At 42.6% G+C, this 26,887-nt stretch overlaps 1 protein-coding gene across 6 annotated transcripts in view; it reads right to left on the bottom strand.

Annotated features, from left to right (window-relative positions):
* Positions 1–26,887, bottom strand: part of LOC124038146 (cilia- and flagella-associated protein 46) — a 92,133-nt gene that overhangs the window by 49,920 nt on the left and 15,326 nt on the right. For 5 of the 6 annotated variants that reach the window (XR_006839307.1, XR_006839308.1, XR_006839309.1 and 2 more), the window contains exons 4-29: positions 26,527–26,739; positions 23,942–24,167; positions 20,984–21,133; positions 19,468–19,578; positions 18,956–19,137; positions 18,338–18,469; positions 17,946–18,111; positions 17,662–17,731; positions 17,016–17,163; positions 16,147–16,330; positions 15,224–15,377; positions 15,060–15,122; positions 12,987–13,210; positions 12,596–12,733; positions 12,176–12,340; positions 11,221–11,369; positions 10,427–10,525; positions 10,221–10,296; positions 9,485–9,637; positions 9,103–9,303; positions 8,886–8,992; positions 8,446–8,628; positions 8,181–8,313; positions 5,929–6,126; positions 1,037–1,225; positions 736–861 (exon numbers count right to left, since the gene is read on the bottom strand). Coding sequence is in view for 3 of the 6 variants with exons in the window: in XM_046353650.1 (XP_046209606.1) it covers positions 736–861; positions 1,037–1,225; positions 5,929–6,126; positions 8,181–8,313; positions 8,446–8,628; positions 8,886–8,992; positions 9,103–9,303; positions 9,485–9,637; positions 10,221–10,296; positions 10,427–10,525; positions 11,221–11,369; positions 12,176–12,340; positions 12,596–12,733; positions 12,987–13,210; positions 15,060–15,122; positions 15,224–15,377; positions 16,147–16,330; positions 17,016–17,163; positions 17,662–17,731; positions 17,946–18,111; positions 18,338–18,469; positions 18,956–19,137; positions 19,468–19,578; positions 20,984–21,133; positions 23,942–24,167; positions 26,527–26,739 (3,940 nt within the window). In the remaining 3 variants the exon portion in view is untranslated. The remainder of the gene's footprint in view (positions 1–735; positions 862–1,036; positions 1,226–5,928; positions 6,127–8,180; positions 8,314–8,445; positions 8,629–8,885; positions 8,993–9,102; positions 9,304–9,484; positions 9,638–10,220; positions 10,297–10,426; positions 10,526–11,220; positions 11,370–12,175; positions 12,341–12,595; positions 12,734–12,986; positions 13,211–15,059; positions 15,123–15,223; positions 15,378–16,146; positions 16,331–17,015; positions 17,164–17,661; positions 17,732–17,945; positions 18,112–18,337; positions 18,470–18,955; positions 19,138–19,467; positions 19,579–20,983; positions 21,134–23,941; positions 24,168–26,526; positions 26,740–26,887) is intronic. The other variant, XM_046353651.1, reaches the window with a different exon arrangement.

Raw genomic sequence — 26,887 nt, 5'->3', positions numbered from 1 at the left:
TCCTTCCTTTGCACCAGTGGTGTAAAGTACTTAAGTTTAACTTTAACGTACTACTTAAGTAGTTTTTTTGGGGTATCTGTACTTTACTTTACTATTTATATTACTTTTACTCCACTACATTCCTAAAGAAAATAACATACTTTTGAATCCTTACATTTTCCCTGAAACCCCAAAATACTCTTTACACTTTGAATGCCTAGCAGGACAGGACAATTGTCTAATTCACACACTTATCAATAAAACATCCCTGGTCATTCCTATTGCCTCTCATCTGGAAGACTCACTAAACACAAATGCTCCCTTAGTAGATGTCTGAGTGTTGAAGTGTGCCCCTGGCTATCGTAAATGTAAAAAAATATATATATATATTTTGATACTTAAGGATATTTTAGCGATTACATTTACTTTTCATACTTAAGTACATTTAGACTTTTATTCAAGTAGTATTTTACTGGGTGACTTTTACTCTAGTAATTTTCTTTGAAGGTATCATTACTTTGGGTACCTTTTCCATCACTTGCACAAAGATAATCACAATTGTTAATGGCATTCCCCCAAAAGTAAAACAGAAAACGACAAACTTTTACGAGAGAATATTACTTCTGAGTTACCAAGATCACTTTTAAAATAAAGACTGTCTTTTACAGTTATATCAAGACTAGCCAAGAAAGACTAGATTTGTCTAAAAACACCAGATTAATGTGGAGGAAAGATTCCAGGTAGACTATAGAGTACCTGCAACTCAGCACATTTGGCTGCGTACTGTCTGGGCTCCGTTCTGCTTGACTCTAGGCCATTCTCTCCGGTTAACTCCTCCTCCTCCGCCTCAGGGCTGGCTTTAGACTCTGACCGGTCCTCCTCCTGTTCATAGAATCAAGATTAGTTTACAATCTGGTCATGAATGCTGACACATTTTTTTTGAGCTCTTAGATTTTTGTGAAGAGGAATGACATCTCTAAAAGTCACTTTAAGCCCCCCTAAAAGTTACTTTTAGTAAATTTTTACTGTTTTTGGTATTGTCTGTCAGTGTCTGTACCAGGTTGTGTCCATCCCAGAGGGTGAAGGGGTAGAGCGGGTCTCTCTGCATGGCTAGCAGCCTCAGGCACTTCCCCATCAGGCTCAGAGAGCTGGCTCTGGTCTCCACACAGTCAAGGGACAGGAAGTTGACCGTGGCCAGCTGGCTCAAAGCCACCTGCCCCAGGGTCCTCCCTGTAGCTATCCACTCCTACAAAGGGAACAAAGGGGATGGGGTGGTTACTGGGAGACACAGAGGAAATGGAGGGATGTATAAAGGAAGAAGGGAGAGAGATGGAATACAAAATTCTGCAGCACACCTAAAATGTCCCTATTAATTTATTTAGTGGTAATGACCATCTCATCTGATCCAACACTGCAAATCATCTATTTTCTGTGACTAAAGTTTAGACATTAAATAGGGTTTATTTGAAATATTTTCATCGTTTTGATAGTTCCTTACTCATGTTAATTTGTGTGTACCCCTGTAAGAGCATTCCGGGAATCTGCACTAAGAAGAAAATGTAGCTCTGGTAAAAATAGGTCTTAGTTTTGAACAGTTTGAGCTACAGATGAGCGGTTTTAGGCATTATAAAGGTGCAATCACGGACACAATGTCATGCTCCGTTTGTTCCTATGGCAAAGGCTGTTGTAGAGCTAAGCCCAGAGCCATGTATTAACAAATAAATGACTGACTAAACCTAAATCAGATTTGCTAATGGTTTTCAGATTAAGAAAAATGACCCATCAAACGGTACAAATGTAATAACAGCCTGAGCACACTGGACTTGAAACAACGATACAGTTGTAACCATGTGCCATTTAATGAATTATCTGACCGGAACTAGTGCCCCAAGTCAAAATTCCATAGGTCACTTTTATAAGTGAGTGTACACTGGTTGGGAACTACTGCAATATGTCACGCTGTCACACCCTGACCATAGTTTGCTTTGTATGTTTCTATGTTTTATTTGTTCAGTGTGTGATCTGAGTGGGCATTCTATGTTATATGTCTAGTTTGTCTATTTCTATGTTTGGCCTGATATGGTTCTCAATCAGAGGCAGGTGTTGGTCATTGTCTCTGGTTGGGAACCATATTTAGGTAGGCTGGTTTGTGTTGGGTTTTGTGGCTGGTTGTCTCCTGTGTCAGTGTTTGTACCACACGGGACTGTTTCGGGTTTTCACGTTTCTTGTTTTGTAGTTTATTCATGTATAGTTTCATTATTAAAGAACCATGAATTATAACCACGCTGCATTTTGGTCCGCCTCTCCTTCCCAGGAAGAAAACCGTAACACCCGCCCACTCCAGCTCTTCCCCCCTGGCACTCGAGGGCGCCAGACTCCCCAGCATTGCACAATCCTGCCATCATCATAACGCACACCTGGCTTCCCGTCACACGCATCAGCGATTATTGGACTGACCTGGACTCAATCACCTCTGTCCTTACCTTCACCTATATCTCTCTGGTTCCCAGCTCTGTTCCCGGCTTCTACATTAATGTTCGTATGTATTTGTATACCCTTGTGCTGACGCTGTTCCTGTCCTATTACCGGTCTGTTCCGCATTAAATGTTCAACTCCCCGTACCTGCTTCTCAACCCCGGCGTCGGTCATTACACAATAGGTAGGCCTATTCCTTATTCCAAAACCAACTTGGACTTCCTCTAAGGGAGGAGGTTCTCCCTCCCGTGTACCAACTTCGGGAATTTAAAGACAAACACAAACTCCTCCAACTCGAAAACACATTGGTTTAATGAATAGTCTTGGTTGCAGAAGACGGGCCATTTCTCAACAACAACAAAAAACCTTAAAGGTTGTAGCTACAGACCAGATCTTACTCAAAGTGAGATCTCGCATCGGTTTTTTTTCATGGGGGAGCTGATATGACGGGGAGCAGCAACAGAGAGAAACAACATGAAGCGAGTCATCAAGCAATAAGCTTAATCACTGCCAGTATTGATCAGATCAGTCATTATAGTGGTGGAGATTTCACTTTGGAAGAAAAGCCCTTTACTATCAGACAGACATGATTGCGGTCCTCCCACAGAACTACTGAAGATCGACCAGAGGAGTGTGTGTGCTCTGCAGTCTGCATGCCCATATAATATGAGCCCATCCCTGTCTGAGCCAAATCATTAGCTTCACACATAAATATTAGATAGAACATTTACAATTCAAAGTGCTGGTTGATGAAATAGGCAATCTCCTATCCCGCTCTCACAAGTCGGGCATTGACTTGTAATGAGCCTCCCAGAATTTAGGAAATAGTTTTGTTTGTAATTTGTCCAATAACTGTGTAGGCCAGTAGTTTTCTTTCGCTATGTCTATCCACCAGTCTCAAATTTCTCCCTATCCCTCCCCCTTGGCACTAATCCCTTGATGTTAGCATGTCTGAAGAGTATGTATAGGTGTAGTGGTAAAGCTTCCACCATATTGCTTTCACCTTACAGATCTGAAAACATTGAAGGGGTAATTAGGGCCAAGGGGAGGGGTACCGATCACATTGGAACTGGCTTAATCCCCGTTACCATTGGGACTTTGAAGTCAACCCAGGTTGGGCTGGCCTTGGTGGACTAACACAAATTGTGTTAACACTGCCTCCAGAAATTATGTCATGTTGCTAGGCAGCCAATATATAACTGCAGCTAGCTTTTCTAATGTTGCTAGCTAGCAAGATGTTGAAGAATTTAATTCACCCTCACCATGCTGTAACTAACGTTACCCCATACTCCTGCCAGTGCCAGCCAGACTCAGAGCTATATACAGTGCCTTGCGAAAGTATTCGGCCCCCTTGAACTTTGCGACCTTTTGCCACATTTCAGGCTTCAAACATAAAGATATAAAACTGTATTTTTTTGTGAAGAATCAACAACAAGTGGGACACAATCATGAAGTGGAACGACATTTATTGGATATTTCAAACTTTTTTAACAAATCAAAAACAAAAAATACAGTTTTATATCTTTATGTTTGAAGCCTGAAATGTGGCAAAAGGTCGCAAAGTTCAAGGGGGCCGAATACTTTCGCATGGCACTGTATTTAGCTTGCTGACGTTAGTTAGCTAAACAGTAAGCATCGTCACTAGCATAACAGGCTAGCCAGCTAGCTTAGATCCTACCTTGCTTGCCATGGCATTGACTATTAGCTAGCTAGGTAACCAGGCAAACCAAATAGGTTATAAAATCGCACTTGTTCGCTGCTAATCGTTCATTTTTTTAGAGGACATCCCCTATTCTGATTATTAACTGTTGTCAAACACAAGTGAGTATGAAAATATGATTCTCTTCCTCAACAATGTGCAGCGATTTCTACTTGATGAAAAGCGAAATGAGTATGACATCCTGGTAAATAACCTCTTCAACCTATGGGGGCGCTATTTCATTATTGGATAAAAAAACGTGCCCGTTTTAAGCGCAATATTTTGTCACAAAAAGATGCTCGACTATGCATATAATTGACAGCTTTGGAAAGAAAACACTCTGACGTTTCCAAAACTGCAAAGATATTATCTGTGAGTGCCACAGAACTGATGCTACAGGCGAAACCAAGATGCAACTTCAAACAGGAAATGAGCTGAATTTTTGAGGCTCTGTTTTCCATTGTCTCCTTATATGGCTGTGAATGTGCACTGAATGAGCCTACGCTTTCTGCCGTTTGCCAAAGGTGTCTGCAGCACTGTAACGTATTTGTAGGCATATCATTGGAAGATTGGCCATAAGAGACTACATTTACCAGGTATCCGCCCGGTGTCCTTTGTCTAAATTGTTGCGTAATCTTCAGCTGCAGGCATTTTCCCATGGGATTCAGAGGAGAAAGCACACTTCCACGAACGATATATCATCGAAGAGATATGTGAAAAACACCTTGAGGATTGATTCTAAACAACGTTTGCCATGTTTCAGTCGATATTATGGAGATAATTTGGAAAAAAGTTTGGCGTTTTGATGACTACTTTTTTTGGTAGCCAAACGTGATGTACCAAACGGAGCGATTTCTCCTATACAAAGAATCTTTTTGGACAAACTGAACATTTGCTATCTAACTGAGAGTCTGCACATTGAAAACATCCGAAGTTCTTCAAAGGTAAATTATTTTATTTGAATGCTTTTCTTGTTTTTGTGAAAATGTTGCCTACTGAATGCTATCGCTAAATGCTACGCTAGCTATCAATACTGTTCCACAAATACTTGTTTTGCTATGGTTGAGAAGCATATTTTGAAAATCTGAGATGACAGTGTTGTTAACAAAAGGCTAAGCATGAGAGCTAGCAGATTTATTTCATTTCATTTGCGATTTTCATGAATAGTTAACGTTGTGTTATGCTAATGAGCTTGCGAATAGGATTACACTCCTGGATACAGGTTTTTTTCGTAGCTAAACGTGATGAACAAAAGGAGTGATTTCTCCTAAACAAATAATCTTTCAGGAAAAACTGAACATTTGCTATCTAACTGAGTCTCCTCATTGAAAACATCTGAAGTTCTTCAAAGGTAAATTATTTTATTTGAATGCTTTTCTGGTTTTTGTGAAAATGTTGCCTGCTGAATGCTAACGCTAAATGCTACGCTAACTATCAATACTGTTACACAAATGCTTGTTTTGCTATGGTTGAGAAGCACATTTTGAAAATCTGAGATGACAGTGTCGTTAACAAAAGGCTAAGCTTGAGAGCTAGCAGATTTATTTAATTTAATTTGGGATTTTCATGAATAGTTAACGTTGCGTTATGGTAATGGTATTGAGGCTGTAGTCACGATCCCGGATCCGGGATGGCTCAACGCAAGAAGTTAAAACATAAAACATTTCAGAAATGTCACATACTATAAAACGTTCAATATGTTCGCATACCCAAAAAGCCTACTATTTAGAACGCAAGTATGTATATTTGGACACGACCCCTGTCTATGCCCTTACCTGCTCTACAGAGCCGGGGTCTGGTGTAATGCGTACAAACTCCTCCACGGTCCTCTCCACAGAGGCTTTCCTGTCCTGGGCCAGAGCTAGTCTGTTCTCCTCAGCACACACCTGTTCCAGCATGGTTAAGGACAGCTCAGCCAGAGCCAGTCTGACCCGCAACAGCCTCCTTGTGGCTGGGAGAGACAAGGGCTGACACTGTGGAAGGTACAGAGGGCAGAAAGAGAGAGCGAGAAATAGACAAAGATTATGACAGACACATTACAACAACAAGAACACATGCACAGACACCACTGTAAATGCAAATGCAAGAAGTTAAAATGTCTCATTGTGCCCAGCTCATTTTTCAACCCAGTGCAAGATAGCTTTAAAAGCCTTAGATCTGAATTTGATTTCCTTTGAAATGGAAAAGTTCATGAAGAAGATAAACGTATATCGATGTACATCTTCAGACTGAACAAAAGTGACACCTTCATTTACAAAGTAACGAAAGGGAAGTAACCAAGAAACAAATGGAGATTGGGTCAAATAAACTCTAATCTTGCGTGACAGACTTTATATGCAATTTTCAGACACTCGTCTGGTTCCACGAGAGTAAGTGAATTCATATACACTCCTGTTTTCATATTTGGTATGTCATTTCAATGTAACTTATTGGGACAGCAGTACCATCTGCTGAAAGCACAGGGCTATAGACTGTTAATCCTAAATGCAGAATTGGACCGTCAAAGTAGATTGCATCTAGCTAACTGGATTCTTCCGGATTTCTGCAGGTGGTTTAATAATGAAGCAAGATGCAATTTCAATGTCCTTTCAGGATTAGATCAAGATGCACTTCAAAATGGTAGTGTGCAAGTCATGTCTGCTCCATCTTTGACATTGACTTTTGGAATGCTTTTTCTACATAAGGCAGTTTGGATGTTGGCCTGTTTGAAAGTTGGCTCTTACCCATCAGGTGTTACTGAAAAAAACAACTCAAACGGGTATGTGTGTGTCTGTCTGTCTGTCTGTCTGTTTACTCTGTAGGCTATATCGGATATGAATTGAGGTCTGGAGCAAATAGGTGGATCCACCAGAGTCCACACACATTCAGTAATGATTTGGCTGAGATACCATGTTCCGCAAAAAAAAAAACGGATTATGCCATTTTTATTGAGCGAGTATAAACAGGCAGATAAGGTTTATCTTGTTTATAGGTATATTTATCTGCTTTATAATGAATGGTTCTGTCCTTTTCAGGAATTCCTTGTTCTATAATTAAATCATCCATTTGGAAAATGTAACAATGTAGATCCCTAGTGAAACAAAGGGCAAAATGAATTCAATAAATAATTTAGCAGCACTGGCATGGACTTGGCAGCCCTGGGTCGACAGGAGTCCAAGCAGCGAATCAGGCTTTCTGACAAGCGATATATGGACTTTTCACAAGCAAATCTAATATCTCAACCCTGTCAACATGTTCAGTTACTCTCTAAATAGAGTGTAATGTGTTTGCAAATGCATTCAGTTCCAGGACAGATAGCCAGAACTCTGTTTTGAGGAACTGTAACAGCTGAGCAAAATAGGATTTGCACACTTATTAAGACAAATTCCTTCACAATGAAGAACACTGCTGAGATATGGCTCCAATAAATTCGTTCTGACCTCCCGAGTGGCGCAGCGGTCTACGGCACTGCATCGCAGTGTTGCGGCATCACTACAGCCTGGGGTTCGGCTGTGTCATTAGCGGCCGTGACCGGGAGTCCCATAGGGCATCGCACAATTGGTTCAGTGTCGTCTGGGTTTGGCCGGGATGGCTTTACTTGGCTCATCACGCTCTAGCGACTCCTTGTGGCGGGCCAGGCGCCTGCAGGCTGACTTTGGTCTTCAGTTGAACGGTGTTTCCTCCGACATATTGGTGCAGCTGGCTTCCATATTAAGTGAGCGGGTAATAAAAAGCACAGTTTGGCAGGTCATGTTTCAGAGGACGCTTGACTCGACCTTCGCCTCTCCCAAACCCGTTGGGGAGTTGCAGCAATGAGACAAGATCTTAATCACGAAAAAGGGGGTAAAAATGATAAAATAAATAAATGTGTTCTGTTTTCTGTTTAGATCAGAATCTAACCGAATAACTAGACTCAACCTTGTGGTGATGATTAGTAAAATTACAACGTGTTTTAAAATAGGTCCAAATTATTACCTAAGAGTTTGAACTGTATGGTATGTTCTGACTTGAAGGCTGATATTGGGAAGGTATACAGCATGTGCTTTACCTCTTGTGATGGGAACAGGCTTTGTGCGTTCAGAACCACATGTTCCTGTACAGAGACGGCCTGCTGCATGAAGGAGTAGGCATCCAGCAGGTGGCGCAGTTTTCCCTCATCGCCAGTGTGTTTAGCCAATATCCTACAAAGTAGAACATGCTGTGAATGATTTGAAGTGGACCAACAGAGGAATTGTTGACAAGAATGAATGAATGAACGTTATTGATCCCAAATTGGATAGATCATACTATGATGTGTTGTGTTGATGTCTGACCTCAATGCCTGTGCGTGCTCCAGGAGAGCTTCAGCAGCTTGCTCTCTGTGGCCCATTCGGAGGAACTCACTGGTGCTCTCTCTCAGGGTGTCACAGGCAGCCATGAGATTCTGTACTGACTGGGTGGACAGAGCCTCACCTGGCTCGACAGGGCTGGCTGCATGCAGACACTCCACCGCCCCTCTGAAAGACAGACATCACAGCGAGTCAATGACATCTAGGGGTCTGTTTTGGTCACAGCACAGGGGAGTACACTGTACTCCAGGGCTTTTGATCCAACCCTGCAGTACCACACCTGATTCAAATATCAAACTAATCAAGGTGATGAGTCTTCACTCTGGACCATAAGGTGATTTACACCGGGGCTTGATCGACAGCCTGCACAACCCAGAAGCTTTCCAGGACTGAATGTGGAGAACACAGACATCAAAGAGCCTTACCTGCTCTCCAGAGACGTGATCAGGAACCTGAGCGCGGGAGCTCGGTTATGCCTCTTTTCCAGCATCGATTTCAGGGCTCCACAGCCTTGCTTTACTATTTGATATGTCTGTAACGGGAGAGAGTGGTCACTTTGAAAAGGACAATATTTGCTTCAGAGGAGACAATTGAGCAGAGGCTTGTAGGAGCTTCAATAGACTAAAATAGAATAGTTTTCACCTTGGTGTCTATATCCTGGCCCCTCTGGGTCACTGTAGCTGTCAGCAGGGCCAGGGTGAGCTTGTACCAGAAGTCCTCATCACCTCCCATGTCTTGGGCCTTCTCCAGCAGTGCCAGGGCCTGAGAGTGGTTCTGTTCCTTATTGGCCAGGATGGCAAGAGAGAGCAGACTCCTCCCTGCTGCAGCCTGATCTCCCAGCTCCTGAGTACACAATACAAGAGACCACAAAAATAGAATAAAAGTGAATTGCTAAACTGTTATGACTTCACATACACATAAATACGAGTCACATTTCAACCAAAACAGAGAAACACTTCACAAATATGCAGTGGACTACTTAAGAGAAATATTGAAAACCAAACTATTGACAAAATTAAATAACCTTAGCCACCAGATGGGCCTCTGCCAATAGCTGTCTGGCGGGTTGGTACAGTCCCATACCAAGGCATATCTCAGCCTTATCAAGCCAGATATTCTGACTCAACAGATCCCCACACTGCTTCCCAGACAGACAGATGTGGTCAACCTTAGACTTCTGTAAACAGAGAAATGTATAAATGCAGCAATGTCAGAATTCTGAGCCCTGAATTCTATTCAATCCCCTGGCCCTGCACCTCATGGAAAATATGGAATTATGGAATGAACTCAATAGGTTAAGTCTGTACATACTGTAAATCTAAAGGATTGTTCATGGGCTGCAAAACTCTGGGTAAGGCAATGAAAAAATACAACCATTAATAATGCTCGTAAAAAAAGAAATGAGGATCATCGTCATGCCAGATCGACATGAGCGAAGGCCATTTGAAATTTAACAAGCAACTAATGAATCTCTCATGAACCTGTGATAATGATGTGTTATGGGTTTCACATTATGAAAAGTGCAGTTTGGACTTATATCCCTGTCTGCATTTGACTGTAATCAACCTGTGCTGCTTGCCAATCAGGCTTTAAACTAGAATAACAGTAGAATCAAACTAAGAACTACAGTAGTACAGTTATTCATTTCAGGGGTCATTTCGCTTTCTTTCTTCTCCACTCTAGGTCTATAAACCCGTCCGGTGATAATACACCTTGTGTGGTATGCTTGTTCATTTCAGCTATGACGCTTTGAAACTAACCTCATTGTCCGTTTTGCCATTATAACCCATATACAGGCGGTTTCTCTCTCTTTGTAAAGCTATAGCTTTGCGACACCTGCAGTGAAATAATGCATGTACAGGAGATCAAAACACTAGTAACAGAATCAGAGGAAACACTACAGATCTAATAGAAATGAGTACTCAGTATGTACAGGAGCTGGTGGAAAAGAGTGGGGCACACATACTCCATTTGTTCCTGCTCATGGATACCAGTCAGGCTCAGGAGCTTCTCGTGGTACACTGTAGACGTCTCCATATCCAGCTGAGAACAGCTCCTCACAATTCTAAAGCGTTAGAATAAGGAAATACGATGGGGGAACTATTAGGTAATATTTCACAAGAAATCAATGATTCGGAAACGGGCAAGGATTTGGACCACACGTGGGAAACCTTTCATATTGGAATGTTTTGCTCGACAATGTTTTTCAATAATTGACAAGCCAAAAGTAAAAGCAGTAGCCTTAACTAACATGCACTGAGTATACCAAACATTAGGACCACCTTCCTAACATTGAGTTGAACATTTTTTGTCTTGCCCATTCACCCTCTGAATGGCACACATACTATACACAATCCATGTCTCAATTGTCTCAAGGCTTAGAAATCCTTCTTTAACCTGTCTCCTCCCCTTCATCTACAATGATTGAAGTGGATTTAACAAATAACATCCATAAGGGATCATAGCTTTCGCCTGGATTCACCTGGTCAGTCTGTCAAGGAAAGTGCATGACAGACTGTGTTCTTCATGTTTTGTATACTCAGTGTATATGCACAATTACCTGGACACATTAAGTCTCGTCCTGGACTAAAAAGCAAGATAAATGGAGAATCTCCATTGAAAATGCTTTTTAGTTTAGTCTAGAAATTAGCCTGATGTCTGGTAAAACAACCCATAGACTATTTCCAGTGAAAGTAGCAGTATTGCACCTATGCACGAACAGAAAGAATAAACTCTTGAAGCGAAATTGGCGTTATTCACCTGAGACGGTAGAGGTCAGAGAGGCTCCTTCTGTCTAGCAGGTCATGGGCAATGACCTCAGCCAGGTGCAGTATGGGAAGAGTCAGGTGGGTGAGACAAAGAGACTGCAGCTCTTTCACCAGCAGGTCCAGGAAGAACAAGCTCTGAGTCTGCAGCCACCCAGACACGGGGAGAAAAGGAAGTAAACACATGACTTAATCATTACTATTTTGTTTCATTGACATCCTGCGTTTGTAATTAGTAATTTAGTAAGTAGTTAAAGTGCAGGACAGTGATTACATTTGATGTGTAGAACGTGTAGGACAAACTTTGAGCCATGGACAATAAGACTTTATCCTGCTGTATCATGTGGTGATACAGCTTGTGGAACAGGACAGAGAAGAAAAAAACACTACAGTACAGACTGATATCACATGAAGTGTTGGACTGGTCATCGTTTAGCATATTTTTCACACTGTGTAGGACTGCACCATCTGAGCATCTTCTCATTTAATTTGTATGATTACCAAGCATAATTGTGTCACCTAATACTGTCACACTGGAGTGGCATAAGATAAATTAATCACCACACGTCTTTAGTTTAAAATAAGCTTATTTTTTTTCTCTCTCTCTGACAACATTCTGATTTGCTCCCAAAACCAATCAGTAGACATCCTCTTCCAACCAACAAATTATGACTTGTCAAGACGAGGATCAATATCGAGTCAATGTTTCCGTCTTTCAAGCCCTCAACCCTAACCCGCCACGGCCAATTGAAACAGTCCCTGTTCCGATAATGACTCAATAATTTATATTCATTAGGGACCAAAAGGACAAAAACAGACTGAAATAGGGAGAGACTACATGAACTTGTCAATTTTTGTTGCAAAACATTTTGCCATGGTGTGCCCTTAATGAACATGACGCCATTGGGCTCTATAACAGAGGCAGTCAGAGAGAGCTTAGTGGTGCCTGCCTGTTTGCTGAGGCTGTGTCTGTTGATGCAGTGGGGGCTGGTGTCATATCTGAAGGCCTGGCGGACATCCTCTGGACAGTCGTACTGTGCCCACTCCTCTGGGCTGGAGGGCAACACGTCATCCTGTGGCCTCCGGGCTTTGGGCTTCTCCTCAGCAGGGGGTGGCTGTTTAAACACAGAAGAGCTCTGGTATTCCTTGGCCAAATATTCATTCCTAATTGCTTTCAGCTGGCAAAAGTAAACTGAAAGCAATTGAACTGTACAAATAATCTAAACTGCACTTTGGCAAGAATGTACAACGGTAAAATAACATATCGTATCATTCATTACTTGTCATTTGCAATGCTATACAATGAAAAAACAACAAAAAATAGCCATGGACTTCTCTGAAGGTGGTCAGGCCTGGGTGGTCAGTTCTACCTCTTTAGATTTTTTGCCTTTGTCCTTCTCCTTATCTTTGTCTTTTTTGGCTGTTGCAGAGGGACATGGCCGGGACGTTGGGACTAGAGGATTCTTCATCATCTCCTTGATTACCTCACATGCAGTTGCCATGGACACCTGCAATGGGAATGCACTGCTATCACTCGTCTTTTTGTTACCCGTAAATCAATTTTTTTTAACCGGAGAAACCATTTTGTGGCTTATACTGTATGCATCTGATGGTATAAAACATAGTGAAATTACTGGGTCGTGTTCAGTAGACATGAAACATTAAGGTACTATCTGAACCTGTTGTCCATTACAAAATGTGTTGCTACGGTGTGCCCTCATGAACACAACTTAGGTGTGGTAGTTTTAAAGGAGTCCCTACCTGCCAGATCTGCAGCACTAGGCTATAGGCCCTAAGTAGGTTATGTTGGTGCTGGGGGGATGCCCTGTCCCCCATGACAGCCAGCAGAGTGTGTGCTCTGACCAGGCTGTCCAGACGCCTCACCTCCCTGAGGTCAGAGATACAGGGCCCAGACACCACCCCCTGCACCCCGACGTGGGACTGAACCTTCACTGGTATCAGCCCTGTCCCTTCTCCCGACTCATCTGTAAGGGAGGAGGATACACAAATAGGGCCTGATTCAGAGTTTAGAAATGTATGCCTTCTTACGCACGCCTTTCCTACGCACTACTCAGTAGTTGGTATTCAGACTTACCTTTTGCAGATGCGTAAAGGGCTTTGCAGGCATGGTTCCCTTGCACGCACTGAATAAAAGTAATTCAACTGCTGAAAACCCTTCCATTTGCTAAAAGATTTTCTGGTGGAGTTTTCATTCAATAGGGTTTTCAGTACATTTATCGAAAGCAATCCCTTTAAATTTGGGTACCTTTAGTTAGAATTTTCTCGACAGGCTCACTAGAATATATGGAAAGTACGGTTCAGAATATTAGGGATAAATTCAAGAAATGTAGGCTTAAATACACACATATTTGTCTACTTTTCAGCATCAATTGGTAGATTTATAAATATTCTGATCTTGTATATTACTTAGGGTTAGAAGGTATTCATGAATGATTAAAAATATATATTTGGAGAGCTTTTACACACTAAATATATTGGCGAATCAAAAATACATTGTTTTGATTCATCCTGAAGTTGCCATGTTCAATTGTTCAATAGTGGAAATATTGGAAGGTGAGTGTACAATAGGTGAGTGAACAGTAGTCATATGAATCTACCTTAATAATACTCACTCATCTTGCGCTATGCTCCAGGTTTAAACTGCTACGTATGGTCTGCGTTCCATAATGACACAAATAGACTACACGGCCCCTATTGTTGCACAACTTGAAATAAGTTAGCCTAATATGATCCACTATGGCTAGCAATCCTAAGGAACAACCCCACGAACGTGACAGAGGAAATAAAGGTAAACAAACAATATAATGGAAACAAGCAAAAAATAATAATAATAAAATAACAAAAGAGACAGTAATACATGAATGTAGGGATAATTGACGGTGGCTACCGGTAGTGGGCTACTATTTAACACCATACCATTTTTGTTGTTGTTAGATACAGTGAAAAGTCTGGGCATAACTAAAACATTTTTAGAAATCATAAATCAGCTTGGTAGGTTTGACGCTATAGGCCTGTCATTTGCGCATGGCTACAGAAGCCTAAAGCTTTGGTCTTCAAATGTCATCCTTACACGTTATAAGGCCAGCATGTCATAAACTTCACTGTGGTGATAAAAGGTGACATGTTGATATGCTTCAGTTTGCTGCCATATGACCGGTTTCACATTTGTCTACAGCGATCCTAAGATCTAAAACGATTGTAATTTATATTTACAATCCCCTTACCCAAACGGCTTACTCCATTTACCTATCTCTTAACAATTTGTAAATTACAGTGCATGGAGAATGGTGTTATTTCAGAAAAATTAAGTAGATGTTGTTCCACTTGGGACCAACAGGTTGTTCGACTTTAATCGTCATTTCATTGTGAGTAAAGGTGGTGGAATTATGAGGGTAATAAGTCAGAATGTGGCTTATCTGTAGACACACCTCTTCGATCTCAAATGGTGAATAGGATGCTATTCTCATGCTTAAGTTCAAGGTCGGAATACGCATAGAGAGAAAACTGCATAAAAAGGGAATTGCGTTCCAGTTACACATGCTTAAACTCGGGTCGGATTTTCCCACCTGGGTTCAAACACATTTTAAATCCTTAAAACACTTTCCCATTAGCTCTGGCCTGTCTGTAATGCTGGTGGCAGGGTTGCAGTTTTGAAAATATTCTCTTGGGTCCAGGCAAGCTCAATCAACCCCTTGCTAAAATATTTGAAAACATCTGAAATAGTATTCGAACCCAAGTCTGGTGTACATGTACAAGCACACACGCACCGCATTCAACATAAATGAGTAGACTCATCCCAAGAGAAATCAGTACCTCCTTGGGAATTTTCTCTCCTTTCCAATTCTTTCAGTTTGCTTCCCTTGGAACCGGTCTTCTCTATTAATTCAAATGAAAAGAACAAAAAAGGAAATTGTTTACGATTCTTCAGTAACTAAACAGACCTTCACACAAACACATAGCAATGACAAGAAACATACCATTGCTCTCTTCCTGGTCAGTGATCATGTGCAGGAGGATGTCGATAGCCCACTGTATCTGGTGCTGGGCATCAGAAAGGGGAAAGTTCTGACAGTACAGCCACTCCCCAAACTCCAACAGGAAATCCGCCTTCTGCCACTGACTCTTCACACTCTACACAAACACAACAAACCCATAAGGTTCACCCATACAAAGCTGCAGCGTAAGCGATGCACAGAGCCTGGCTGCAATAGCACTAAGCTTCCACTAGATGCTGCTAGTGTCCCTTAGCTCAATAGGGCCACTTGGATTCAGACCTGCAAGGAACTGCGGCAATATTTCACATTTCAAAGAGCACACTGAAGAACTGTATGTATGTAAAGTAATCAAAAGTGAAAATGCAAAAGTGAATGTGTATGGTGTGTGTGTGTGTGTGTGTGTGTGTGTGTGTGTGTGTGTGTGTGTGTGTGTGTGTGTGTGTGTGTGTGTGTGTGTGTGTGCAAGAATGTGTCTTCGTGTGTATATGTTTGTGCATGTGCAGTATAAAATACTTAAGTCGTTTTTTTTGGTATCTGGTACTTACTTTACTAATTTATATTTTTGACAACTTTTACTCCATTACATTCTTAAAGAAAATATTGTAATTTTTACTCCATACAGTTTCGCTGACACCCAAAAGTACTCATTAGATTTTGAATACTTAGCAGGGCAGGAAAATTGTCCAATTCACACACTTGTCAAGAGAACATGCCTGGTCATCCCTACTACATGATCTGGTGGATTCACTAAACACAAATGCTCTATGCCCACGCCGATGACGTGGACGTAGATTAAGGCAGCCCTCCGCACCTCTCTGATTCAAAGGGTTTGGGTTAAATGCGGAAGACACATTTCGGTTGAATGTATTCAGTTGTGCAACTGACTAGGTATCCCCTTTCCTTACCAGTAAAGAAGTAATGGCATTCTGGTAGCAGGCCAACTGCTGTAGCATCTCCCCAGAACACAGTGCCACTCGGTGCCACATGTGGGAGCAGTAGAGCTCCCCTTCATCCCGGAACTTCTGCATGTCTATCACCACACTCTCCCCCAGCCGAGCCTTCACCAGCACCCGGTGCTTGAACAGGAGCCTTGGGCACAGTCATGGGGGAAGACAAGCACAGTTTCACATTCTCATGCCCTTTTCCCACCATCGTGCCAACCCAAACCATACTGTGATGGCTCAAGACATTTTCTTTTCACATTGTAATTTCCAGCAACTATGTGGATGTGTAACCAGGCCAGCACAGTACAGCTTAACTTGGCTCAGTAGTGTGAAAAGGGTATCACATTCTCACACATGGGTAACCTCACAGAAATATGATTGTGATAATGGCCATGAAAATTCATATTCATATTTCCTTTTTAAGGGCATAATTTCCTCCAGTTAAACTATCAAGACCTAATGTTTTCATTACTAAGGATTTGATGCTCTGAAAGGCCTTCGCAAAAGCTGAACCCCCCCCACAAAAAAATGAATTGTTTAAGCAAAAGATTTTACAAATCAAACATATTTTATGCTTATTCACCCAATAAGGGTCAGGCTTTTTTTGCTGAGACCTCCATAATGATGGAATTGCCCATATCCAAAATATGGCATTTCATAAAACACACATACTTTTTTATAGCGTCATAATCATATTGAGGCATATTAACATGCGTACAAATAAGCACATAGAAATGTGATGACGCCAGTGATAGGAGTCCAAAGTCCTGTATAACCTCCTCCCCCATTATTTTCCCCTATTCCCCGTATCAGTTCTCTCCAGCACTCACAGCCTGTGTCTGGTGCGGGGCATGTCTCTGATAGCCTGCTCCAGCAACGTCAGAGCTCCTGTCCAATCTGAGCTGTCTGCGTGGATGTGGAACAGCAGGCCGTACATGGCTGCTCTCAGGGTCAGGTCATCCTCAGGGCTCCCCATGCCTACACACGCACACACAAAAATGTATAGATAAACACACACAAGCACACATGCAAACACAAATGCACAGACACAGAAAGAAAGGAATAGAGAATGAGAATAAAAAATCTATTGGATTCGCACACCAGTAGGCCATTAGATCTGTGGCATTTACATACAAGCAGTCACATAGAGTAGCGTTTTTTCCCCTGAAGTTCTCTGTAAAGAGTGAATAGGTTGGGTGACAGAACTTAACAGAACGCCAGGAAAAAGCACTACTCTATGTGACTGCTTGGATGTAAATGCCACAGATCTAATGATGATAATGATCTATCATGTCTACTAGTGGTGTTTGAGAGTGTTACAGCACAAGACAGGCCGTTTTGGAAATAAATAAGCAAGCAGGCTAATTGGAATTAAAGTCACGAACAAGATTATAGAATCAAAAGTAGTAGTTAGCTGAGAAGCAGCAGTCAAAGGTTTGTGCGGTATGAACATTTGAAGTTTGTGTGGGGACTCACTTGAGGCTTCCAGCGATGAGGTCACAGAGGGCATCCCAGTCAGGGTAGCCCCTCCCTTCTCTTTCCCCTGCTTAAACCACCAGAGAAAATTAATAACACACATGAACACATCAGACCCCACTTGATTGAATAGGAGTATTTTTACAGTGACAGCACCAATGATACACATGCTGTACAAAAGCCAATGTGGAGAGGTGCTCGTACCAGAGAAACATGACAAATACGACAGGAGTTCGCTATAAAACTAGATCTGGAACCAGGCTAGTTCGAGATGGGGTTCTTACAGTTGGGTCTTTCTTGCTGGTGTGGACCAGGGCTTTCAGGATCTTCTCTAGAGGCTGTCGGAGCTGCTGTCTCTCCAGTGAGGTCTCAGTCAAGGGCAGGCAGTTGTTCCAGTAGTGGCGCGCTGTAGCCATACACAGGACAGAGTTACCTGCCTGCTCCGCATAGCTGAAGAGGAGAGAAAGCATTGGTTGCTATGGCACGAATGGATATGAAGATGGTTGAAATGGAGAGTAAAATAAAGACAGATCGAGAACGAGAGAGAGAAAGAGACAGAGAGAGATACTGTAGTCAAAGCAACAAAGTGAAATAAAGGTAGATGTAGGGGAGACAAAAAGAGAACAAAGTAATGAGCAGTCTAATTGTTTAGGAATGACAGAAAACAGAAACTAACCTGACACTGGACTGGAGCATCTGCAAGGCTTCTCTGTAACTGTGAGGATGTCCATTTGACTTGTGGACCATGCTCAATCCTCTTAGACATGCAGCATTGCTCAACATCTCCTGCACGGCCGACTGGCTGTAACTTGAAAAGGTCAAACATTTTTTAAATTAAATAAGCTGACAAATATGCCGTTCAGAGATTCAAGTCAGCCAGTCAGGAATTTGACAAAATGTCACTGCTACAGTAACGTAGATACTGACAGTCACCATTTTTTAGAATGACGGACTGTCAGAATCCTACAAAGAGTGGGACCTTAAAGCCTTGAAGGTAACAATTAACTGAAGTCATTTGATGATAGTATATTGCACATTGTTGTAACATAAAATTATTACTGAATATATGGTCCTGAGTATATTGTAATGTTCTCTTGTGGACACTACTGTAAGTGTCATTTGCACTTCAACATGCTATGTAAAAAATAAAACACTTGATCACATCCCATATTTTGATTTAAAGGCAAATTGACTGAAATGGGTAGATATCAGGTAAAACATACAGGGAAGATCTGACCATTTCAGCCTTGGTAAAACAGATGGAATCAAAGTCACCATAGTGACCAACACCTACAGAGCAGAGGCCATGACCGTCAACCTCTGAGCTGCAGCGGCCTCCAGCTGCAGTGCATTGTGGCTGCAGGTCATGACCAGGTTGTGGTCCTGAGCATGGTGAGAGAAGCAAGCCAGGTGTGTCCACACCTGCAGCTCGACAACAGGGTCACTCCACTTGCAGTCTGACGCCATGCGGACCAGCTAGAGGAGAGGATGGAGAGAGGAGAGGGGAGGGGAGCGGAAAATAGTAGGGAAGGAGGAGAAGAGGAGGGAGATGAGGGAGACAGAGGCAATGAGTGCTCTGTCCTCTGGATCCATAGAACTGGGGTTTAATGATGCAAGAATGCAGGACGGAAACGCATACAGTCCTACAGGGCTAGGAAATGTAAACAAACAAATCAAATAAGATGTTCATTTGAGGAAGCATTTTTTGGGGGACCAAATTCACAAACATAGGCATGAACAAACGCTCTGATTACCAGTACGGTCTCAAGGCATCTGTTGCCGCCTGGCCAAGAAAGCAGGACCTACCGTAGAGAGACTAGGGACAGAGAACTCTATCTGCCTGGGGTGACTGTTGCATAACAGCATTTCCACTCCTACCAGTACACGTGTCATGGCTGACACTGCCTCATTCTTACACTGGAAAGACAAAAAGAGATAAAGACACAACTGAATATTTCATCACAATGGTACCGTGGCTTACCAGTCAAAACCATAGAGATGTAATTAACAATGCTATCTCTGACAGGCACAATCATACATGCACAGCATATCAATGAGACTGGCATTTGCAATGAATAAATGACTCCCTATCCCCTTGTGATACTGTAACTTGATTTAAAACAATGATTTACTGTATACAGACAGTTGGGTGATGAATCATATTTCTTCTCACATTAACACTGCACTGACTCAGAGTCTGGGGGAATAACCACATTTTGTAATTTTGTCTTATCTAGAGCGTCTTAGAGTTATTGCATTCATCTTAAGATAGCTAGGTGAGACAACTACACCTCAGTTATAGTTCCCTCAAAGTAGCTATTAACAAAGCCAGTGCTAGTAGAGAAAAGTCAAGTGCAAGTTTTAGTTTACAAAAGGCAAGGGTGTTAGTTAGTTGTGTTTTGGGGGGGTTCAGACGTTTTTAAAAGATGGGCAGGTACTCTGTCCTTCAGATTCAGATCAACTTTATTATCCCACCAGGGGAAATTCATTTGGTCATGTGCTTTAAAGGACAGTACATAAAACATGAAACACAGAAACTACACAATAAAATTCATTCAAAGTGCTATAGCTCCACATTTAAAGTGAAAACACAAAATGCTGTATACTCGATGGACCAACAAACTATCTATTATACAGCCTAATGGCTGTTGGAATAAAAGAGTCCCCATACTTGAGGAAGTCTCTTTCCCCTTGTCCGGCAGCTGCTGTGACTGACTTTTGAGTGAAGGGGATGAGAGTCAGGGGGAAGCTAGTTCCTCCACTGGGGTGCCAGGGCAGAGAAAAGCTTTGACTGGGCTGAGCGGGAGCTAGCCTCCCGTAGGGGTGGGAGGGCCAAGAGGCCAGAGGTGGCAGAACGGAGTTCTTGGCTTGGGGTGTAGGGTTTGAGCATAGCCTGAAGGTAGGGAGGGGCAGTTCCCCTTGCTGCTCCGTAGGCAAGCACCATCCTCTTGTAGTGTATGCAAGCTTCAACTGGAAGCCAGTGGAGTGCGCAGAGAACTGGGGTGAGATGGGAGAACTTGGGAAGGTTGAACACCAGGCGGGCTGAGGAGTTGTAGGGGCTCCACTGTGGAGTTGTCAACCGTGATGGAGAGGTCTTGGAACGGGCAGGCCTTCCACAGAGCAGCTCCGTCTAGTCGAGGTTGAGTTTGAGGTGCTGGGCTGACAGCCAGGCAAATTCATAAACAGCTCATCATACTGACTAACTTGACTGAGTGAGTATGTTTTTATTTGATTTTTATCTAACTTTTATTTAACCAGGAAGTCCCATTGAGGTCAGAAAACATATTTCCTGAGGGAGACATGGACTCTTATGTTACTGTACCTCATCATCAATGTCCAGCTTCTGTCCAATCTGCTGCTGGAGGAGCCTCTTGGTCCACACCCACGTAGAAATGACCTGTTTCCTCGCTGCGATAGGGACGCTCTCTCCCGGCACATTGCCATTAGAAAGGTGCAGTGCATAGTCACACAGCTAAAAGTCCATAAAGTGGGGGAAATAAAAGTTAGCATAGTAACCATAGCAGCATAAGGGTTACATTTACATTTTAGTCATTTAGCAGACACTCTTATCCCGAGCGACTTTGAGCAGCAATTAGGATTACGTGCCTTGCTGAAGGACACAGACAGATTTTTCACTTAGTCGGCTCGGGGATTCGAACTAGCAACCTTTTCACCGTTTCACACACTAGGGGCTCTAATTCCAAATCAAATCAAAGTTTGTTTGTCACGTGCGCTGAATACAACAGGTGTAGGTAGACCTTACAGTGAAATGCTTACTTACAGGCTCTAACAAATAGTGCAAAAAATGTATTAGGTGAACAATAGGTAGGTAAAGAAATAAAACAACAGTAAAAAGACAGGCTATATACAGTAGCGAGGCTATAAAAGTAGCGAGGCTACATATAGACACCGGCTGATTGAGGTAGTGTATACATGTAGATATAGTTAAAGTGACTATGCATATATGATGAACAGAGAGTAGCAGTAGCGTAAAAGAGGGGTTGGCGTGTGGTGGGTGGGACACAATGCAGATAGCCCGGTTAGCCAATGTGCGGGAGCACTGGTTGGTCGGCCCAATTTAGGTAGTATGTACATGATTGTATAGTTAAAGTGACTATGCATATATGATAAACAGAAAGTAGCAGCAGCATAAAAAGAGGGGTTGGGGGGGGCACACTGCAAATAGTCTGGGTAACCATTTGATTACCTGTTCAGGAGTCTTATGGCTTGGAGGTAAAAACTGTTGAGAAGCCTTTTTGTCCTAGACTTGGCACTCCGGTACCGCTTGCCATGCCGTAGTAGAGAGAACTGTCTACAACTGGGGTGGCTGGGGTCTTTGACAATGTTTAGGGCCTTCCTCTGACACCGCCTGGTGTAGAGGTCCTGGATGGCAGGCAGCTAATTTTGGCTGCCCCTAAGGCGGCGCTATTGTCAAATGCACGGTATTTGTCAATTTAGGCTTGTAAAAACTGTCGCTCTGGCATTTGCCACCCCTTGCAACCAGGTTCGGCAATTTACCTGTCTAACATCAGCTTTCTTGCTTAATTAAAAAATATGTATATGCCCATCATGGAACGAGAGACTCGATGATGTCGGTGACCCTCATATTTAGAAATATTTAAGTTATTTTCCTGTCCAATTCCTTGCTTTCGATTTTATTTGATTAAAAACCAAGCCCGTGGTAGGCTAGCCTAATATAAGTCTGGTTCAACAGCAATGTGTCTTCGCATCTTTTGTGTTTATTCTGGCCATACATTAGTCAAGTAGCCTAACAATGAAAGGTTATAAAATATTGTACTCGTGAGAGTTCCTTGAAATATTTGAGGTTTTTGCCCTCATGCTTTTGCTTAATTCACCATTTTTTGAAGCTAATATATCTTTCTTTCTGGAGTGAAAATGTGATGCGTAAAGACATGTTGAAGCCAAATACAACAATGTAGACAGCAAATATGCCAAACATTAAACAAAGCAATGTATTTTACTGTTACTGCTATCATTTGTTGCTGTACACTATTTAATAAACAGTATCAATCCACAAAGGACTAGGAGCTGACGATATCGCAAAGACTGTCAATAGCCTAAACAACTTGAAACAACCGCATGCAGTACTAAGCCATAGAAAACATTTATTAGCCAGTGAGTGGTCAAACCCTCGCCACACCTACAACTTATTCATCAAAACCCAGCCTTTCCTTGCCACCGCCAGCTATTACGCCCATGATTCCCGCTGTGAAAATATAAGAAATATTTCAAAACAACCACAACTTGTAACGTAGTTCGTCTGTTGTTTGAAGAGAGTCAGACCGAAATGCAGCGTGTAGGTTACTCATGACTTTTAATGAAGATAATGCGGTACATGAAATAACTGAAGAAGAAAACAACAAACGAGTGAAACTAAATTACAGCCTATCTGGTGACTAACACAGAGACAGGTACAATCACCCACGAAATACAACGCGCACTCAGGCTACCTAAATACGGTTCCCAATCCGAGACAATGAGAATCAGCTGACTCCAATTAGGAATCGCCTCAGGCAGCCAAGCCTAACTAGACACACCCCTAATAATACACACTCCCAATTAATACAAACCCCAATACGAAATACAACATATAAACCCATGTCACACCCTGGCCTACCCAAACATATAACAAAAACACAAGATACAATGACCAAGGCGTGACACAACTCAACAGCGACTGCGCTAAGATTTACCATAGCGCTAGGTTAGAAATATTGATTTGTTAAAATAGAGCCCTAGTTGTATTTAGAGTATTTATGAAAAGCATAATGTATCAAAGTGCCTTGATTCTTTTATTCTTTGTGCCACCCCCTTCAACAAAAAATATATAGGAGAAAGATACTGGAGATACTAAGTTGTAAGACAGAAAGAGTTTCAACAGCCCTCCAGGAACTTATTTAGAGATCACTTATTCAGAGAAACTTGGGAAACCTGAAGACCAGAGGCTGCCCTTCAGGTATACACAGGCACAGCTCTCTGATCCCTCAAACTGCCCAGCAGTAATACAGAGCAGGTCTCTATGCAGGTCCACCTCTGCCCTCTGCCTATCCCAATAAGCTCAGAGTGGGAGAGAGGGTGTTTGTTTTTGCAGTGCCCAAATGAAGACCTCTTCAGGGGAGGGAGTACCCTTGACAGCACATTGAAGGATAATAGAACCTGACTCTCTGCCAAACCTAATTAGCAAGTCACCTTTAAAATCTCCCATGGCCCCGTCTCCTGGCTAGCTCTCTACTTGACCCCCCCACACACACACACACACCTCCAGAGCCTTCCGCATGTCCTGGAGGGCCGCATGGTCGAGGGGGAGGCTGTGGATACTGCCTGTCCTCTCGGCTCCCTTCCCGGCTACTTTCTTCCTCAGCTCCCCCCTGCTTCCGCTGTCCTCCCTTCCCTGGCCAGTTCCCGGCCCAGCAGCCGAAACAAACCAGGGCTGGATCAGCCCCTGGGCCACCGCATCACACAGCATAACCAACAGCACCGGCTCCCTGGAAGCACAGAAGAGCATCATACTCTGTACATACAATCTGATGTGTGGAGACATATCACTGCAGCTAATGTAGAAGGAAAAGCTGTGTACATTTACAAATACTGTGCCAAATCATATGTGAAGAATGCAACAAAGATGCAGAATCCTCTGGCCATGTGCATAAAGTTCCCTCAGTGATCACAACAAGCAACCTCTGACAAAAGTTCCTCTACTTCTATTCAAGGTGAAAATGATGAATCAGACACCCTATCGATAGCAACAGCTTCTTTTGACCCAAATGGAGGAACATACTGAGAGAAATGCTGATGAATGTCTTGCCCGAGCAGTGTATGCAACTAGTTCACCTCTGATGTTCACAGGCATTGTGTATTGGAAGAGATTTCTAAATTTTCTTCGCCCAGCATACACCCCTCCAACCAGACATGCTTTATCTATTAATTTGCTGGATGCAGAGTTCAACAGAGTTCAAGTGAAGGTCAAGCAAATCATAGAGAAAGCAGACTGTATTGCAATCATCTCTGATGGGTGGTCGAATGTTCGTGGGCAAGGAATAATTAACGACATCATCTCCACCCCTCAACCAGTATTCTATAAGAGCACAGACACAAGGGACAACAGACACACTGGGCTCTACATTGCAGATGAGCTGAAGGCAGGCATCAATGACCTTGTACCACAGAAGGTATTTGCACTGGTGACAGACAATGCTGTGAACATGAAGGCTGCTTGGTCTAAAATGGAGGAGTCCTACCCTCACTTCACACCCATTGGATGTGCTGCTCATGCATTGAATCTGCTCCTCAAGGACATCATGGCACTGAAAACAATGGATACACTCTACAAGAGAGCCAAGGAAATGGTTAGGTATGTGACGGGTCATCAAGCTAATAGCAGCAATCTACCTCACCAAGCAGTGAGAAGAATAAGAGCACTACATCGAAGCTACCCAGCAACTCCCGCTAGGGTGGTGTTATCATCATGTTTGACAGTCTCCTGGAGGGGAAGGAGTCTCTCCAAGAAATGGCCATATCACAGTCTGCCAATATGGACAGACCCATCAAGAGGATCCTCCTGGATGATGTATTTTGGGAGAGAGTGATAAGCAGACTGAAACTACTGAAACCTATAGCAGTAGGCATTGCACGGATTGAGGGAGACAATGTCACCCTGTCTGATGTTCAGACTCTGCTTGCAGATGTAAGAGAAGAAATACATACTGCCCTACCCACTTCACTGTTACTCCAAGCAGAAGAAACCTCAGTTCTGAAATAAATAAAAAAGCATGAAGACTTCTCCTGAAGCCCATACATGCCGCAGTGTACTTGTTGGACCACAAGTATGCTGGCAAGAGCATCTTGTTAGGTGCAGAGTTCAACAAGGCCTGGTTCAACATCAGCCACCTGGTGGAAGGCACTTTGTGGATCTGAGGCTCTTTCCCCTGTTGCTTCCATCATCCTCCAAATCCCACCAACATCAGCCGCCTCAGAGCGCAACTGGTCCTTGTTTGGGAAAACACACACAACAAGCACACAACAGGCTGACCAATACAAGGGTTGAAAAATTGGTGGCCATCCGGGAAAATGTCTGTTTTTTTGAGCCTGACAATGAGCCATCCTCAACAAGGTTGGAAAGTGACAGTGAAGATGAGGCCTCAGAGTCTGATGTTCAAGAGGTGGACATTGAGGAGGTCCAGGGAGAAGACATGGAAGCTTGAGAAGAAGACAACCAAAGCTTTCGTTTCTAGACTATCATTTTACAGATGTATGTTGAAAACATTTTGGGGAGTTGTGATGGATCATTGGGGATCATTCAATATTCCCTTTCCTTTGTGGTTCAGTGAAATCATCCCATGTGAAGAGTCAACTAATTTAATTAAAGTTCAATTCATAACTAAATTGTTTTTTTGTATTTCTATTGAAAGGATTTAATAATTTGCAATTATGTCCACTGTACTTATGATAAGGTAAAAGGTTTATGTTTCTGTCTCCAAATGATATGGTAAATATATCCAATGCAAAAAAACATCTACATTTAAATGGTATTAATATTAATGTGCATATATTTCCATTAATTCTCATATATTCCCGTTAATTCCCACGGAAAGTTTCCACCTCTGAATATTACCCAAATTGTGCAACCCTACATACAAGTTTGATATTAAGGCAGAAGAAAGTTCACATGATCGAGAAGGCATTTAGACAACAACAAAAAATACGCCTAGTTTCCTGGATCGGGTCACATATGTACTATGTCACTAAAAGGCTGATGAGCATTAAGTGTGTGACAGCAACAAGCAAATGTTACAATTTGTAGTGTTTAAGTATTTCCGTCCAGTGAGATGTTCCTCTTAGACTTACCCAGCGTGTCCAGTCTGTCTCAGCAGCTCCACGGCTCTCTGGAAGGTGGGCAGGAGGCGTCGCTGCTCCCCAACTGCCACTAGGTGGCTGTTGTAGTTCCATAAGTACACGGCTGCGTTGACCACCACCCAGGCCTCGCGAATCTCTGCTCCCAGCTCGGCTCCCCGCAGGAAGTTGGAGGTGGCGTAGGCAGATAAGTCCTGGATCCAATCTCTGGGAGTGGGAAGGAGGGGAACGATAGTTATGTTGTCTGCAGTGCATAATATATGAGAAAACAAAGGAAGTCACGCTATATTTTTAATATACTGTATAACACACTACATATAACATATAACAAACTGGTGAACCAAGCTCCGTAACT

The sequence above is a fragment of the Oncorhynchus gorbuscha genome, linkage group LG06 (genome assembly GCF_021184085.1).
Source record: "Oncorhynchus gorbuscha isolate QuinsamMale2020 ecotype Even-year linkage group LG06, OgorEven_v1.0, whole genome shotgun sequence".
NCBI classification, from domain to species: Eukaryota; Metazoa; Chordata; class Actinopteri; order Salmoniformes; family Salmonidae; genus Oncorhynchus; species Oncorhynchus gorbuscha.
This window is presented reverse-complemented; position numbering and strand designations above follow the sequence as displayed.